The 17232-nt window shown below is 37.3% G+C and overlaps 1 protein-coding gene across 3 annotated transcripts in view; it reads right to left on the bottom strand.

Annotated features, from left to right (window-relative positions):
* Window positions 1-17232, bottom strand: part of RELN (reelin) — a 521226-nt gene that overhangs the window by 140148 nt on the left and 363846 nt on the right. For all 3 annotated transcript variants that reach the window (XM_003268163.3, XM_030826362.1, XM_030826363.1), the window contains exons 21-22: window positions 6328-6520; window positions 5404-5516 (exon numbers count right to left, since the gene is read on the bottom strand). In XM_003268163.3, the coding sequence (XP_003268211.1) occupies window positions 5404-5516; window positions 6328-6520 (306 nt within the window). The remainder of the gene's footprint in view (window positions 1-5403; window positions 5517-6327; window positions 6521-17232) is intronic.

Here is a 17232-nt window from a genome sequence, read left to right on the forward strand (position 1 = left end):
TACTATATTACAAAGAAGAATATCTGGATGCTAAATTCTGCTTATTTCTGAAACACTAATTTGCCTGAGTTTCATGGATAAACTGATCTTAAGTGGGGATGAAAATTAAACAGTTCATTACACAGACAGAAACACTTGGGACCTTAATTCATTGAAACGAAATATAAAGTCCAGAGACGTAGATATTTTGAGGGTAATGTCAAGAAGGTGTCTGTCTATTCGTTGACATTCTATAAAACATTCTTTTAAAATTATAGCATATTTTTCACCTGTAGGAATTTTCAGGGACCTGTGGTTCTTTTGGTCAAAGGGCTAAATGAAACAAAGAAACAAAACATGATTTGCAGAACTACTGTGTATACTCAGTTCCACTGAAGGAACCTTTTCCAAGCACACTATATACAGATACCCTTGATCTTAATGATCTAAATGATCCATTAAAGTCTATTGTGTCAATTACCCACATATTAAGTACTCCCTAAGTACATAACAGACTGTTAAAATTCCGACTAAGCATTTATTGCTTATTTTATCAATGATCTGTGACTAATAGGTTGTATTTTCATTCCTAGTAGGATAATACCAGGATTCACAGAGGTGCATCCAGTAGACACAGGGTTACTGCATATCAGTGCTTGTCATGGAACATATGATGGCACAGATGCACCACCTCCTCTATGGTAATCAGTTTATATTTGTAATCAAACAGCCATCACAATTTTCATAGTCCCACTAAGAAATGGTTTTTAGAAAAGCCTACTATAAAAGTAGATGCATTATCTTAGAGCAGAGAGTGCTACAGAATAGAAGTAAGTAAGACTTATGCACCTTGTCATCCTGAAAAGGAAAGCTGAGTTTACTCTTTTAAGATAGATTTTAATCTGAGTCAAGTCCACGGCCACGGGTGACTAGATTATGAGCTCTTTGGGGATAGGGATATCTTTAGTCTCCATAGTTGGCACAGGAACAGAATAAAGTAGGTGTCCAAAAAAGTTTGCTAAAACAGTAAGTCAGTGAGTGGATGAACAGGTCAGTAAAGGGCAGCCTGCTTATGGCTTCTGTAGGTAATGGAATGAAGAATATACTAGTAGTTGGGGGACAAGGCCCCTAGGACCCTGGTTCTGCAACTTAGCAGCTGTGTGACATTTAGTGAGAAATATAAGCCTTCAGGGGCTTGTAGTTCCTCACCTCTCAAATAAAAGGTTTGGGCAAACTAATTTCTAAGATCCCTTCCAGCTCTCAAATATAATGATTCCTCTGCTGGTATATTGACCAAGTGACAATTTATTTTCTTTACAGTTACATGCCTATAAAAAACCCACGGCACCGATTAATTTGAGATTTTTTTACTTCAAAACGTGAAAATGGGCATGGGGAAGGGTTTCAGAAACTTGTCTTAGGTTACATAGTTTATGCTTCTAAACAGTCACATGCAGACACATTCTAAATTGTTCCCCTAAGTAAATTAATCCTTATATGCATCTTATGAACTTTTAAAAAAGATATTATTTCCTTAGGACACAAAACTTCAAGGGGACAATTCCATTTAAAACCATAATCCAGTATGTGATGTTCCCCTTCCTGTGTCCATGTGTTCTCATTGTTCAATTCCCACCTATGAGTGAGAACATGCAGTGTTTGGTTTTTTGTCCTTGCGATAGTTTGCTGAGAATGATGGTTTCCAGCTTCATCCATGTCCCTACAAAGGACATGAACTCATCATTTTTTATGGCTGCGTAGTATTCCATGGTATATATGTGCCACATTTTCTTAATCCAGTCTATCATTGTTGGACATTTGTGGGGTGGGGGGAGGGGGGAGGGATAGCATTAGGAGATATACCTAATGTTAAATGATGAGTTAATGGGTGCAGCACACCAACATGGCACATGTATACATATGTAACAAACCTGCACGTTGTGCACATGTACCCTAAAACTTAAAGTATAATAATAAAAAAAAACCACAATCCACAGTTTAATATGCTAATGTTAATTAAGAGAAAAGGCAGGAAAAAGAGATTGAATATTGGCTTTAGTTTTATTGAGAAAAAAAAATTAGTTGTGTGAGCAATCTCCAGCTGTCACACATGAGAAGACAAGGTGCAAAGTCTCTGAACTGCAGCAGTATCATTGCTGTGTCTCTCCCTCAATACAAATATTTAAATTGCCAATTTTTTCTTTCTCTACCTCTCAAAACTAAGTAATCTTAGGAAGAAAATCTTGTCCACTTTGGATTGAGTCTGAAGGCAGAACTACTGCTGTGTGGGTCATGAAATGAAGTTGACTTGCATTTAAAATCTAAACTCTCCAGATTCCCCAAAGCAACAAAACTTGACTCCTTTATTTGATTTTTCCTTCCTATATAACTTGAAGACTGAAATGAAACAGTATTGAATCGTCTCTTCATAGTTAGGTTACCTGAGGAATCAAGGTAAATGAGGGCTGACTTAAATTGTATCTTCCACCTTCAGAGTTCCTGTAATTACATTTACCCAATTATTCTGAAACTCATTCACTCATTAGGTGTTGATTTGTTTATAAAGTTAGCGACTGACAGCTGTTTGGGTCTCATCAGGCCATGTTCTTATGTAAATGTCTCTCATAAAAACAAAATTAATTTTCATTGGGTAACAAATGTTCATACACAATATAATTTCTCTACGCAGGTATATACATTCAGTATTTCCATTCTAAGTTGCCCTATCTAGCACATTTCCAAAAGTTAACAAATATGTGATAATGCAGGGACCACATTTGCTTTTATGTATTCAGTTTATAATTGCATATGTTTAAATCAAAACGGCAGAACAAAAATTTGGCCAAAAAAAGATTACTGCTACAAACTGCATTCCCTTTCCCCAATGCTTGAGAAAAACCTGCTATTTGCAAAGGTTTAAAATTATCAAAATAAATAAAGTTATCAAGACTTCCAAGGAAAGTAAATATACTTTATTTTTATGGCAGAGCTTTTAAGCATTACAGATCCAAAAACAATGACAATAACTAGTAGAATACGATTTTTTGAAATGTAGCAATAATGTTTAGTTTAAATATTAGTCAGTAGGAATGTTAAGATAAATATCCTGCTGGATTGTTTTTAAAAAAAATATTTTCACTTTTTTTTTTCCAGGGCTTTGAAGGAAATTTGGAAAGGCAGAATTAAATTACTTGTTACATATACTTAAAGGTAAATGGTCTGGGGAATAACTTAGTAGAAAATTTATCTAACATCATAATCTTAACTATTTATTAAAAGAGATTCTTTATAACAAAACATCTCTTTAGCACATTGAGGCTCATCAAGTTAAAATGCTATTTAATTTCTCAATGTCCAATAAGCACAGCTACTACCTGCTAGGTACTCCAGGGAACTTAAACGCTTATGGGTTAATATATTTCCTTTCAGTGTGTATTTAACACTGATGATAATTAACCTTTTCTGACTATACTAAAACTTACAACTTGGTGTTGCTATCTTTTGAGCTAGAAAATAAGAATGCAGCACACGATGTGAGTGTCAAAGAACCTGCAAAGGCTTTTCTGATAAGGACAACACTTTCTGAATTTGCCTAAGCTACATTAAATAAGAACAATAGTTCATAATGTTTCTAGGGACAAAAAGACATCTCTAAAATATACTATTAGGCCAGGTGCGGTGGGTCATGCCTGTAATTTCAGCACTTTGGGAGGCCAAGGTGGGTGGATCACCTGAGGTCAGGAGTTCAAGACCAGCCTGGCTAACATGACAAAACCCCATTTCTACTAAAAATACAAAAATTAGCTTGGTGTAATGGGGCATGCCTGTAATCCCAGCTACTTGGGAGGCTGAGGCAGGAGAATCACTTGAACCCGGGAAATGAAGGCTGCAATGAGCCAAGGTCGTGCCACTGCACTCCAGCCTGGGTGACAGAGCAAGACTTTGTCTTAAAAAAAAAAAATACACTATCAATAGTATTTTACCATCATAATTTTGAAAGTGTGCTTTACATGTCAATGAGTAAAAAACAACAATTTTTATATGAGGGAAATATACTTAATTGTAAAATAATGAAAAAATAAACCTCAGTAGCTCTGCTTTGAGTATGACCAGTATTTCAATTGTCCGAAGTGTTGTTTTGCATAAATTTGACATATATGCTTGGAATACCATTGACATTAAATAAAAGTCTTGATTATATTCCCAGCAGTAGACATAAAAATGTAGAATGCTAGAGAAAGTAGCAACTTGTTATACAAAGCATTAGTAGAGTATCTAGGAAATGGCTCACAGTTGGAAACAGAAAAATCTGTGGAAATCAAATTTCAAGCATTGTATTCCAACTGACATAATAATGCATCCTTCAAAATAATCAAAAAGGCATTTTTACATAATGCAGGAATTCAATCTTCAACTAAAGGCGTAAAAATAACTCTAGGTTGGTATCTAACCAATTGTTTTTGTGTAGAGTCTAACTTTTATATAAAATAATCTGAGAGGGTTTATTCAGTAATTTTCTTTTTACAAAAGAGTGATTGTTAGGCAGATACTACAGAATAATATAATACTTATCTCTTTTATGCTTTTTCTTCTGCACAAATTACAGAATCTTAGAACTACAGGACTGGAGGGACCTGTAAGATCATGTAATTAAACCTTTTCATTATATTTACAAGGACCTGGCCTTGAAAAGATTGTGAATGGTTAAGATCATGTGATTAATTAATCATTGGTAGAGCTATACTGAGAATTCAGGCCTTCTAATTTCTAGTCGAAGGATTTTTCTTTGGGTGAGTTCATCCTGAACCAGGAATTGTTTAATTTTTTCCCCAAATATTACATTTTTTGAGTGATCAATCTAACACAAAACAATGTAATATTTGGGAAAAAAACTATTGTGCTTTTCTCTTTCACACTATCAAATGTTTAACTTTCTTCCTAGTTTATTGAGGCCTCTATTCCTGGGGGATAATTTTTAGTGTTACTGAAAAAACATGAATAGAGAAAGGGTGTATATTAAGCTTTTGATATACAAAAGTAAGGGTTTGCAATGAGAAAACAGCTTTGCAACCCAAATTACTTGAGTTTCTAGATTCCTATATTCCTTTTTGTATGTCAAACCGAAAGTAACCGACTCATTGAGTTCTCCCATAAAAAGATAAAGCTGGGGCAAGTAGGAAGGTCAGAGAAGGCAAGGACAGTTTGGAAACCACATTTTCATATTTGTCATTAGCTCTCTTTTTCAAATATCATTCACATAAATGAAAGGTTTTGGTCTTTTGATAATGAAATAAAAAGAATAAACATCATGCTATTGTGCTTAACTTGCCTTCATATTCAAGTCATACTTGAATAGAGATAGAACTGAAACAAAAGGGATAGTCAAAGTTAAAGTGACAGCCATATCTAAAGATGTCATCTCACCAAGTTTTCTGGGGAAGAAGCACTATGACTCTTCTCCACTGTGTAAACTCACTGGCATGGTAAATACTTGCTGATGTAAATTCCTGACAACTTGGCATACTTGGAAGGCATTCCTGAAAGAAAGTTAGGCACAAATCAAACCCAGCTTCTGTTTTCCTCAGGTGAAATATGTCTACTCACCCACTGTAAGTGAAAAAGACCTCAGAGAAATCTAATGTCATAATCTTAACTATTTGTGATATGGAAACAATCCATGATTTTTCTTTCCATGAAGCTAAAACTTCATAGAAAGTCTTAAAATTATTTAAGAAATAATTTCAAATGAGGTGCCATAATAAAATTGAACATTTCCCAATACTCGCATGTACAAACAGACATGGATTAGGATTCTGTTTTTAGGCCTGTTATCATAACATAGTCATTTGGTAAAAATTAGTTTATTCGCTATGATATTTATCCATTTGTTGCAATGGCAGATTGCTAAGATATATACGAATTTTATTCCAAGATCTATATATCTCTTCTTTGTTTCTAAAGACAAGAGATACCACATTCTTAATATGGTCTACCTATAGGTAGAGACAGATGAAGACACCTTACAGGGAGAAAAGAAAGGGACACATTTATAAAGAAGAGGGACAGAGAAAATAATACTCAAAACATCATTTGAGGGTAGCCAGTTTTGGAAGTTATTTTCATTTCTTTTTTATTTCCAATTATTCTTTAATATCTGTCGTGAAGAATGTGGCATTTTTGTAATCCTTTGCTGACTTTATGTTAATTCTAAGTTACAAATATTAAATAACACTGTTTCTTTTCAACAAAACCTAAACTTCTAGAACTGTAATTTTTTTTTTTTTTTTTGGCTTCCTAGGTAAAAGGCAGAAGGTTACCTGTTACAAGGTTTAGGGAAACTAGACTTACTTCTTGGACGAGGTGCCAGGTAAGGCCATGGTTGGTTGAGTACTCCAGCTTCACCTGGTTGTCCATGTGTGGGGTGTATTTCTGGCCACATCCCATCACCAAACTGAACTGAATCATATAGGATGCTCCTATCTGCATTGATTGTGTTTCCACATAGCGCATACTTGAGGCAAGTTTAGAATCTCCTGTAAAACTGAAAGAGACAGAGATGGAAATCAGAAAATTCTAAACACAATGTATTAGAGAAAAATTAAAGTCTTCACTTCACACTATATACCAAAATAATTCCATTTTACTTATTTAAACCTTGCCAAATTCTAGAATGGATTTCGGTCAATCTAATAAATGCAATTTGAAACAAGCTTTCAAAGATGCAACTTTTTTAAAAAAGTTAACATCTACAGTTGTCAAATGTACCTAAAATTGGGTACCCACTTATATATTGCTCATGAATATAAACCTTTTGACTCATTAATCTTACTTCTTGAAATCTATCCTGAGAAAACAATTTTAAATTTAGAGACAGTTTTTATAAAATATGAAAAGTATTACAGGATTACTGCTAATAGTAATTGGTAACAATATCAATGTCAAAATGGAAGGCTTAAGTAAAATGGTAGAGCACTTGACAGAACATTATCCATCTTTCAAATATTTATAGATAATATAATCACATTAAAATGTATATGATGAAATAAGTCTTTTTTTTTTTTTTGAGACGGAGTTTTGATCTCAGCTCACTGCAACCTCTGCCCCCAGGTTCAAGTGATTCTCCTGCCTCAGCCTCCCTAGTAGCTGGGATTACAGGCATGCGCCACCATGCCCTGCTAATTTTGTATTTTTAGTAGAGACGGGGTTTCTCCATGTTGGTCAGGCTGGTCTCGAACTCCCGACCTCAGGGGATCCACCCATCTCGGCCTCCCAAAGTGCTGGGATTACAGGCATGAGCCACCGCGCCCAGCCTGAAATAAGTCTTACAAAGCCATAAAATTATGCATGAAGGAAATTCACCAGAATCTTTGCGGTAGCTGCATTTGGTGGCAGGAAATTTGCGATTTACAAGTTTCTTTTTGTTTTCCTTATTTTTCAAATGGCCTTTACTGAAAACATCATAATATAGTTTTAATGGTTGTGTCTCAAATCAGTAAAATTCACGTCATGGGTCCCAATTAAGTACTATGTAATTGCAAATTGTTTGAAGGCAGGCAAATTAATTTTTTAAGAGAAAACTGCTCAGGAGTTTGTAATCTATCACAGAAGATTAAAATATAGACACACTATATTGTAGTTACATGAGTCAATGGAAATATTCCCAGGGTCAATCAAACTAAGGTTTGTCCATCACAGTACTTGTTTCTGCTATTCTGAAGCAGTTTCAGTACCATTGTTAGTAAACCTGTCAGTCAATAGTAAACCTGTTACTCAGAGGGCATAGCTGATGTGGACGAAAAGGCTAAGGCAATACTCTGTGAAATCGTTGAGATATTTAATAAATTTTCTTAATTACCTTTTGCTGAATCAGCCAAATAAGGATAACTATTCTGACTTGCTTCTTGCAGAGATTAAGATGTTACTTAATGATGGAATATTGTCCACATACAGGATTACCATGGACTTAAACTCAAGGTTATAAAATATAAGCAGCTTTCCCCAACAACGAATAATTACTGTTTAACAGTTTCAAAACTAAGGTTTTGCAATTGGACAATGAAGAGAGGAATAAAACGGAAAAGCCCATTCTCTGCTTTAGTTGGTCAATAGAAGAAAGAGAAAAGTCATATTCAATACCACTAGTCTTGCAAATCCAGTTAAGAGACAGCAAATGCCACAACTTGTTTATTATTATTGTTAAAGATGTCTACCATTTGTGGAATCTCGGCCATGTCCTAAGACACAATATCTACATTACTTTCCTTAGTTCCATCTTTCAGTAATTCTGTGTAGTATGAATAATTATTTCTTTTTAACAGATGAGAAAATGGGACTAGTAAATGGGGTACTCAATGGGAAATCAGCTTTCCCTGACTCTAAAGCTTCTTAACCAATACACTATATCTTTGTCTTTCTATCACTGTAAGATTGGGAGAGAAAAAAACTGCATTTTGGAACAATTTTTTTATTTTTGTTTTGTTTACGGTGAATTTACAAATCACTAACTTTCAGTTACTATGCAATGATACTCTGATGTTAAAAATATAAAACCATGATTGCTGTTATGTGTTTGGATCCACAGGATGCAATCTGGAAAATATCAAGCTGTAGAATGCAATTTTTAGCAATATTGGAAAAATAAAAGAAATCAACACAGAATAAAAATCGTAGTAAGCCATAGAGGCACACACTTGTCTATACTGCTCCTAGGGTCTTTTAAGTAGGCAAAAGAAATCCCAAATGCTTATCTCTGTAAGAAATAGGCATTGCTTTCAGCTTCAAGGGTTAAATGTCTCTCTAAAATCCTTTATGAGGAAGATACTTAGAGACAGCCAACTAGGCTTCATTTAAATTGTTTGCTTTAAAGATACACCAGTCTCCTGGGCATCGGGGGAGAAAGCCTAATAGTGCCTGGTAGTACATGGGCTGAAGGGTCTGCAAATGACAGAGCCAACAATGCTTTCTCACTCATGCCATGAACAGTATTTCCCCACCTGACCATTTCTGAAATAATTTAAGATTATTTTTACAATCAGCATCTTGTAAATTTCTCCCTCCTGAGATGGTTTCGTGTCCTCACAATTCTATACAGAAACAGAAGGAAATGCTGTGTTTTACAAATATTGCCTGCACCTAATGTTTGCATGATTACAAATGTAACTATGAAATTGGCTGAAGAGAGGAAGTATTCAATGCTGAGGAGAGTCATGTGCTCTGTGAGCTATTTCGGAATAGCTGATAACAGATTTTAAAGGTGCCAAGACACCAAGAAAGAAACAAGATAAAAATTTTGTAAAATAATAGATTAAATATGCAAAATGAAGTCAGTTAAACAATGATAACAAAATTTTTGCTTAGCAACTGTATCTGTTCAACTGGTAGAATAGGAGTCTAGAGTTATTTGGTGTTTCCCATTTCCTATTGCAAATGCTTTGGTGTGGACTGATCCAGCTGCCAGTCACAGCCTCTTCCTTTTAGTCACTATCCAGTGATTGGTCTAGGGGTGGCCATGTGTCCAGCAATGGGTTCTCACCAATGAGATATAAGTAAAAGGTGGAAGGTGAATTTATCCATTTGGCTTTCATTATAAGTGTTTTAAAAGGGAATCAATGGAATTGGCTGCCACATCTTTTCCCTGTTGCTCCTATGGTCATCTTTCCTCTCTAGGGGGCAGCAGCCATCTTGTGACAATAATGGAACATTATTAGATAAAGATCTCTCTGCTGAGATTGTGGAACAGAAAAGTGAGAGAGCCTGGGTCCCCAGTGGCCTTGTTAAGGTGCTCACAAGCCCAGGACTGCCTATTCTAGGACTGTTTGTTACAAATGACAGATAAGCCTCTTTACTTTCATTTATGTCATGGTCAGTCTTTTCTTGTTGTGTTTGTTGTAATCTAGAGCTGAACGCATTTCTAAGTGATACATCTGTCATACTTCCCGGTACTATATGATATCTATTCTGATGCCTTAATCTGAAGCAAAATAACACAGAAAAGCACTTTAAACTCCAGACCATTCATAGCATTAGTCTACTTGATTGTTTCTGGTTTATTCAAGACTGGCAGTGACACTGGGTCTGTTTTTTTTCAGACTATGAATTTCACAGACTGTGATCCTTTAACTTACAAAACTGCTCCTCTTTGCTGCTTGTCTAAATCAAGACATATTTATAAAGGCAAACATGAAGCTGAACTTCTTTTCTGTTACAATCATAGGAACGGAAAAGAACAGCCCACATCAGCATTTTGGGGAGAAATTCTGGAGAGAGAAGGCATTGGGAATCAAGAGGCTTAGCTTTATTTATATTGACTTGCAAGGGTGCCTCAAAAATAAAGCTCCTATATTTAATTGCAAGATTTAATGAGAGAATGGGGATAACTCCACTTAGGACAGGATTACCTTTCTAGCCTTCTTTATTCCCACCCCCAAGAAGGCCAGTAGGCTATGACACTGGCCAAATGGATAAGAGCTTAGTGGAATTTGAGTCTCCACAGTTCTCTGCTTAGTCCATACTACAGCTCCTCTGCCTCGCCCTCCCTTGCTTAATCTCATGTATTGTTGAGGATCTGTTTTTTGATCAGGTCAGAAGCCTGTCCACAGGGAGGGATCATATCTTATTCATCTCTGCATCCCCTAAAGCCCTCAGAACCTTGCCTACAACTCACAGAAGCACACTGTTTTGGATATCGTGATTTTCTAACAGCTGGATTATCTCACTTGACCTTTGAGTCAAGACCCTCTGGGAGACCATCAGGGATCCTTAACATTGTGTTATGGAGAAGGAAAATGGAGAAGCTGAGTTGCTGGCCTCAGGGTCACACAGTTACTAAAAAGCTAGAAACTAGGCCTTCTGGTTTCTCCTTTGAAGTCCTTTCTACTATGTCCTGCCTATCAAAGGCTCCCAAAGAATGTTTGTGAAATAAAATGAGCATGTGAGTAAGGTCTCTCAACTGGGGCGTAGGGAAGTTTAACAAAACTATAGTTACTTAAATGCTGTAATGAATACCGACAAGGTTTTGAGGTTATCTTCACTTAAGTAAATCAGTTTCTGCATTTTCCCAGAGCCTCTTTCCCATCTCCAGAAAAAAGCCTCTTTTATATGAAAGGCAGACACACATAGCCAAAGTAAGTGGTAGAATACTTGAGCCACAAAGTTCCTTAAAAGCAAATTCATGTCAAACAGCCAAGCTACCTAGGGAACTGAGCCATTTTTTACAATTGAGCCCATCTCTTTAAGAGCGGTTTGGTATATAAGTCAATATGGATGAAATCTCACTATTATTCATGTGCCATAAGAGAAGCTAATGCATCCATATTTACATTTCTTAGAAACCTAAGCAACATTCTATTATTTTCAAGGGTCCCACAGAAAAAACAGCTCTGCAGAGCTCATTTCTAGAGACACAGAAGAGCCATACAATGTTGCTTTTGTTTTGATACCATTCAGAAGTTATATTCATTTAAAGAAGAAGAGGTGAATGAATCTACGCCGCTCTGATATCATTCTTTTGTTGGTTATGTTCTTGTAATCACCAAAGAAATGTTTACTAGATTAGATAGAAAAACTTGTTGATGTTGTGGGCTTAAAGGCAGCATTTTAACTCACTTGTTATTTCTATGATATTACGTTTCAAAACAAATAACCATATTATTTTAGTGGATTATAGAAATTGTATACTTATTGGAAAAAGAAACCCAATAATATAAAAGCAGCATTTTTTAAAAGGTAAAAATTGGCAATTCCACCTTCTAGAGATGACCACAAAATGTACAGTTATGTTTTGGTAACAATACTTCCAGACAGTTTTTCTCATGTGTACACACATATTACTTTTCTTTTTAAAAATTATGAAATCATAGTAAATCTGCTTTACTCCTTTTTACAACATTTAATTGCCATGTTCCTATGTTGAAGAAATATGGTGAGACATTTTGATTTTTAATGAATCAAGCCAATTTTCAATTATAAACATTTGGGGAGGTTGTTTTCACTTTTTACTACTATAAGCAATGCTTCTATGATATACATCCCTGTATATCTTTGTGCACTTGTCCAATTATTTCCTTGGGATAAATTCCTAAAAGCAGACTGCTTTGTTAAAGCAAATGCACACTTAAAAAGTTGACACTTATTGTCAAGCTGCCCTCCAAAAAGATTGCACCAAGTTACATTTACCAAGAACATCAACAATGACTGAGGTGCCACTTCTTACTACTTGTCAATACTGAACTTTGATGATACTTTTTATTTTGGCCATTTCATGCCTACACTCTCTTAATCTACATTTTTTGATTACTAAACAAGTTTAGAAGCTATTCATGTTTATTGGCTATATACATATATATGTATATATATATATTTATATATATTGTGTGTGTGTGTGTGAAGCCTTTTCATGGACTTTGCCCATTTTTAAAGTGGGTTTATTTTTACTTACTGATTTGTAAGAGTTCTTTACACATTGAGGATATATAGTCTGTCATACGTGTTGAAAATATTCCCTTGCTTCAAATTTGTTGAAATGTTTTGTTTCTTTAGCGAGGTTTGTCCTCCCAAAACACAAGTTTAAAATTTTTAAGTAGTGGAATATGTGACTGTTATAGTCCCTGATTTTGGTGTCATGTTTTATTGGTATCTTTTGAGACTGTCTCTGAGCCTAGTTCATGATATTTTCATAAATGTCTATTGGACATCTGAAAGGAATCTATATATATATGTGTATATATATGCATATGTGCATATATATATGTGTATATATATATGTGTATATATATGGAGATATATGTGTATATATGTGTATGTATATATATATATTCCTTTCAGATATATATATACATACACATTTTATTTGTAGGATACAATCTTTATCTACTAAATCTTGCCTGTTAATTACGGCTATAGGTTGGATGTTTGTCCCTCCAAACCTCATTTTGAAATTTGTTCCCTAATGCTGAAGATGGGGCCTAATGGGAGATGTTCGGGCCATAGTGGTGGATCTTTCATGAATGGCTTGGTACTGTCCTTGAGGTAATTAGTGAGTTCTTGCTTTATTAGTTTCCCTGAGAGCTGGTTCTTAGAAACAGCCTGGTACCTCCCTGCCCTCTCTCCTGCTTCCTCTGTCGCCATGTTTTCTCTGTACCCACTGGCTCCCCTTCTCCTTCTGCCATGAGTGGAAGCAGCCTGAATCCCTCACCACAGGCAAAAGTTGGCACTGCACTTCTTGTACAGTCTGCAGAACTGTGAGCCAAATAAACTTCTTTTCTTTACAAATTACCCAGCCTCGGGTAATCCTTTATAGGAACACAAATGAACTAAGACAATTACCTTCTTAATTTGTCTGTGTTCTCACTTATTTTTTGTTTGCTTGATCCATCAAGGACTAGAGCAGAAAATTAAAATAACACTCTAAATCATTGTGGTCGTAATTTTCCATTTGTAACTTGAACAGGTTTTGCATGATGGTCCCCATTCTATGGTATTCAATGGGTGGACACTGATTTTACCCTCCCATGGGCTTCTCCCTCTGATAGCACCACCTGTTACTGGTCTCTAGCCTCTCCTTCTGCCTAGAAGAGGCAGAAGCTACAGCTCCAAACAAATTTGGAATCTCTCTACCAATGCATTTTGGCATGTATTTACCCAATACTTCATTTAAAATGTCTTCATGGATTTCTAAGTGGATAGACAACTTCTTATTTATCTAGTTAAGATTTTTGGGTTATGTCAGGAATCAAAAATCTTTTGGAATACACGTGCTTCTCAGCATCTGTTTCAGGCTCTTTTTATACTTTTTGTCCCTAGCACCTGCGTTGTTTTGCTTATCTTTACCTTTCCTATTTAAAGTTCACAGTGTATATTCTTCAGCTTTTTCATTCCCATTCTCTCAGTTTGGAAATTTACACATAGTTAATTAAATTCAGGGCTAGAATCTTACTTTAAGCTAGATAAACTTTTAGGCCAGTAAAAAGCATAAGTTGAGTTTCTTGGCTGCTGTTAATTAAGTATTTACGCTGGCTGGGCACGGTGGCTTGCACCTGTAATCCCAGCACTTTGGGAGGCCGAGGTGGGCAGAGCACAAGGTCAGGAGATTGAGACCATCCTGGCTAACACAGTGAAACCCAGCCTCTACTAAAAACACAAAATAAACAAAATTAGCCAGGCATGGTGGCGGGCACCTGTAGTCCCAGCTACTCGGGAGGCTGAGGCAGGAGAATGGCATGAAACCAGCTTGCAGTGAGCTGAGATTGCGCCACTGCACTCCAGCCTGGGTGACAGAGTGAGACTCCATCTCAAGTAAAAAAATAAAAAAAAATTTCAGCATTTACAGAAAGATGCTATCCAATGAAAACTCACATCAAATTGGGTGCTTAGTGGCAGTTTACTCTCAAGGATCAGATAACTTCATGAGAGATAGAATTGGGGGGAATGTGTCCACTGTGAGGTTCAGGTTGTCTGTACACAATGGCCATGATGACCACAAATGAACGCTGTCTCCTGTTTCTAACTGGGCTATGTGAACTTACAGCAGTGCTGCTGTGGGACGGGAGATTGTTTCAGAAGCCACAGAGAGCAGCTCCTCCACCCCTTCTGTTGAAGTCCAAATGCCATTTTCAGCCCAGCCACTCGCCTGTGTCTCCTGTGGAACTAGGCCAATTTACCCAGTATTCCAGATGTCAGCAGCTAATTCCAAAAACTTTAACAAATATATAGTTTTAAAGTTTATAGAAATTTGTTGGTGAGATCATGGTTTCAAAGATTTCTGTCAAGTTTCTGTTAATGAGTCTTCATTTTGCCCACCTCACGGCATTTTTAGAAAATGCGCATCAGCTGGAGCAATCTGTGGATGAAAAAGCAAACCTCTGCTAGGTGCCTGCTGGAGGGGGAGTCAGTGCAAAGCACAGCATGGGCTGTGGCCCCCAGAGAAGAGGGGAAGAGGGAGACCAAGGGTCAGAGAGGGGCCGACTGCAGGAGACCATGCACCCAGGGAAGAATCAATCCTCACAGCTCTCGTGGTGCCTGCCTGTCTTTTGTCAGGAAAGTAAGTGTGTGTGTGTGTGTCTGTGTGTGTGTGTGTGTGTGTGTGTGTGTGTGTGTGAATGAGTTGTCAGGGGCAACACTTCCCTGCCACTAATGTGCGGACGAGGGTGATTAGAAGAGCCTTAGCTGTTTCCAGCTCCTCCTGCTTCTGTTCACAACTTCTGATATGGTTTGGCTGTGCCCCACCCAAATCTTGTCTTGCATTGTGGTGCCCATAATTCCTATGTGTTGTGGGAGGGATCCAGTGGGAGATAACTGAATGATGGGGGTAGGTTCACCCATACTGTTCTCATGGTAGTAAGTCTCATGAGAACTGATGATTTTATAAGGCTTTTGCTTGACTCTCATTTTCTCTCGTCTGCTGCCATGTAAGGCACGCATTTTGCCTTCTGCCATGATTGTGAGGCCTCCTCAGTCACGTGGAACTGTGAGTCTATTAAACCTCTTTTTCTTTATAAATCGTCCAGTCTCAGGTATGTCTTCATCAGCAGCATGAGAATGGACTAACACAACTTCAATTCATCTCTGATCTCAGGCTATCCAGAACTCCCTGACTCCTGTTTTTCTTATGTTGCATCCACATAATCTCTAGATTCAACTTTGGTTGAAGAGAACTCACCTGATCCACATTTTTTTTTGAGATGGAGACTCATTTGTCGCCCAGGCTGGAGTAACAGTGGCATGATCTCGGCTCACTGCAACCTCCGCCTCCTGGGTTCAAGCGATTCTCCTGCCTCAGCCTCCTGAGTAGCTGGGATTACAGATGTGCACCACCACACCCAGCTAATTTTTGTATTTTTAGTAGAGATGAGGTTCCATCATGTTGGCCAGGCTGGTCTTGAACTCCTGACCTCAACTGATCCGCCTGCCTCAGCCTCCCAAAGTGCTGGGATTACAGGTGTGAGCCGCCGCGCCTGGCCTAACCTGATCCACATTTATACCACTTATCATTAGGATTTGCCCTTTGAACACACTCCTGTCTCTCTCAGTTCTTTTCTGTCTCCTCTATTTCCTTGAACATCACTTCCCTTTAGAATAGAACACACTGGTTGATGTAGTCAGGCCTGGCAGCCCTGGCTGAAAACATTTAGCATGGAGGGGAGAGAGAAAATACATGAGGAATCTTTGAAATTATCTTTCTTTTTCCTTCCACCTATGTGCAACCACGTGCCTTAGTTAGAGCATACTCAAGCAGAGCCATTTTAAGACTTTTGTAGGACCTCGATACTTTTAATTTTGAAATTTCATCTCACTTCACAGCAAACATATTAAAATGCACCTATGTCTCACATTAAATACAAATATTTTGGGTTGCAAAAAGTAGTCAAATGGATTTTGCAACATTGCCTTTAAATTTTATTTGGCTACTAGTAATGCATTAAATATACTTTTGGCTGTGATTTCTCAGCATACTCAAGAATCTGACCAAAAAATTATTTTCATCTTGAAATTTTATGAATATGAAGTTTAGCAATTAATGAAGTTAGCTTAATGTTGTATTTTGTAGACATTTAATTAAAATGTATTCATTTTATTTTGGTGAGTTTCTTGTCATATTTTTGAGATAATACACACTTTTGCAGCCCTTGGACTTTTCCCAGTCTCCTGGAAATCTTGGAGGCTGCAAGCACTGTGCCCAAAACGAGTAACGGAAGAGATTCCTAGGCAGAGGCACAGCTCACACAAAGGTGCTGGGAGAGGAAAGAGCTTGGCTTGTTGGTGTAGAGAGAAGGAAGTGCAGTGACTGGAGTAGACTGAGTGAAAGCCAGCAAGGCAGGGGAGGAGGCTGCAGAGCCTGACCCACATGGCTCAACCAGGGCCTATCAAGGAGATTTTGTGAACCACTGTCCATAGAAAATAACTGTCTCAGACTAGGCTGGGTGATGTGGCTCATGCCTGTAATCTGAGCACTTTGGGAGGCAGAGGCAGGTGGATCACTTGAGGCCAGGAGTTTGAAACCACCTTGGGCAACATGGTGAAACCCTGTCTCTACTAAAAATACAAAAATAAGCCATGTGTGGTGGCAGGCGCCTGTAATCCCAGCTACTCAGGTGGCTGAGGCACGAGAATCACTTGAACCTGGGAGGCAGAGGTCGTAGTGAGCTGAGATTGTACCACTGCACTCCAGCTTGGGCAACAATGCGAGACTCTGTCTCAGAAAAAGAAAAATAAAAATAATTGTCTCAGACTGCTAAATTTCTGTTTCAACAAACCAGA

This window comes from Nomascus leucogenys, chromosome 13 (genome assembly GCF_006542625.1).
Source record: "Nomascus leucogenys isolate Asia chromosome 13, Asia_NLE_v1, whole genome shotgun sequence".
Lineage (NCBI taxonomy): Eukaryota > Metazoa > Chordata > Mammalia > Primates > Hylobatidae > Nomascus > Nomascus leucogenys.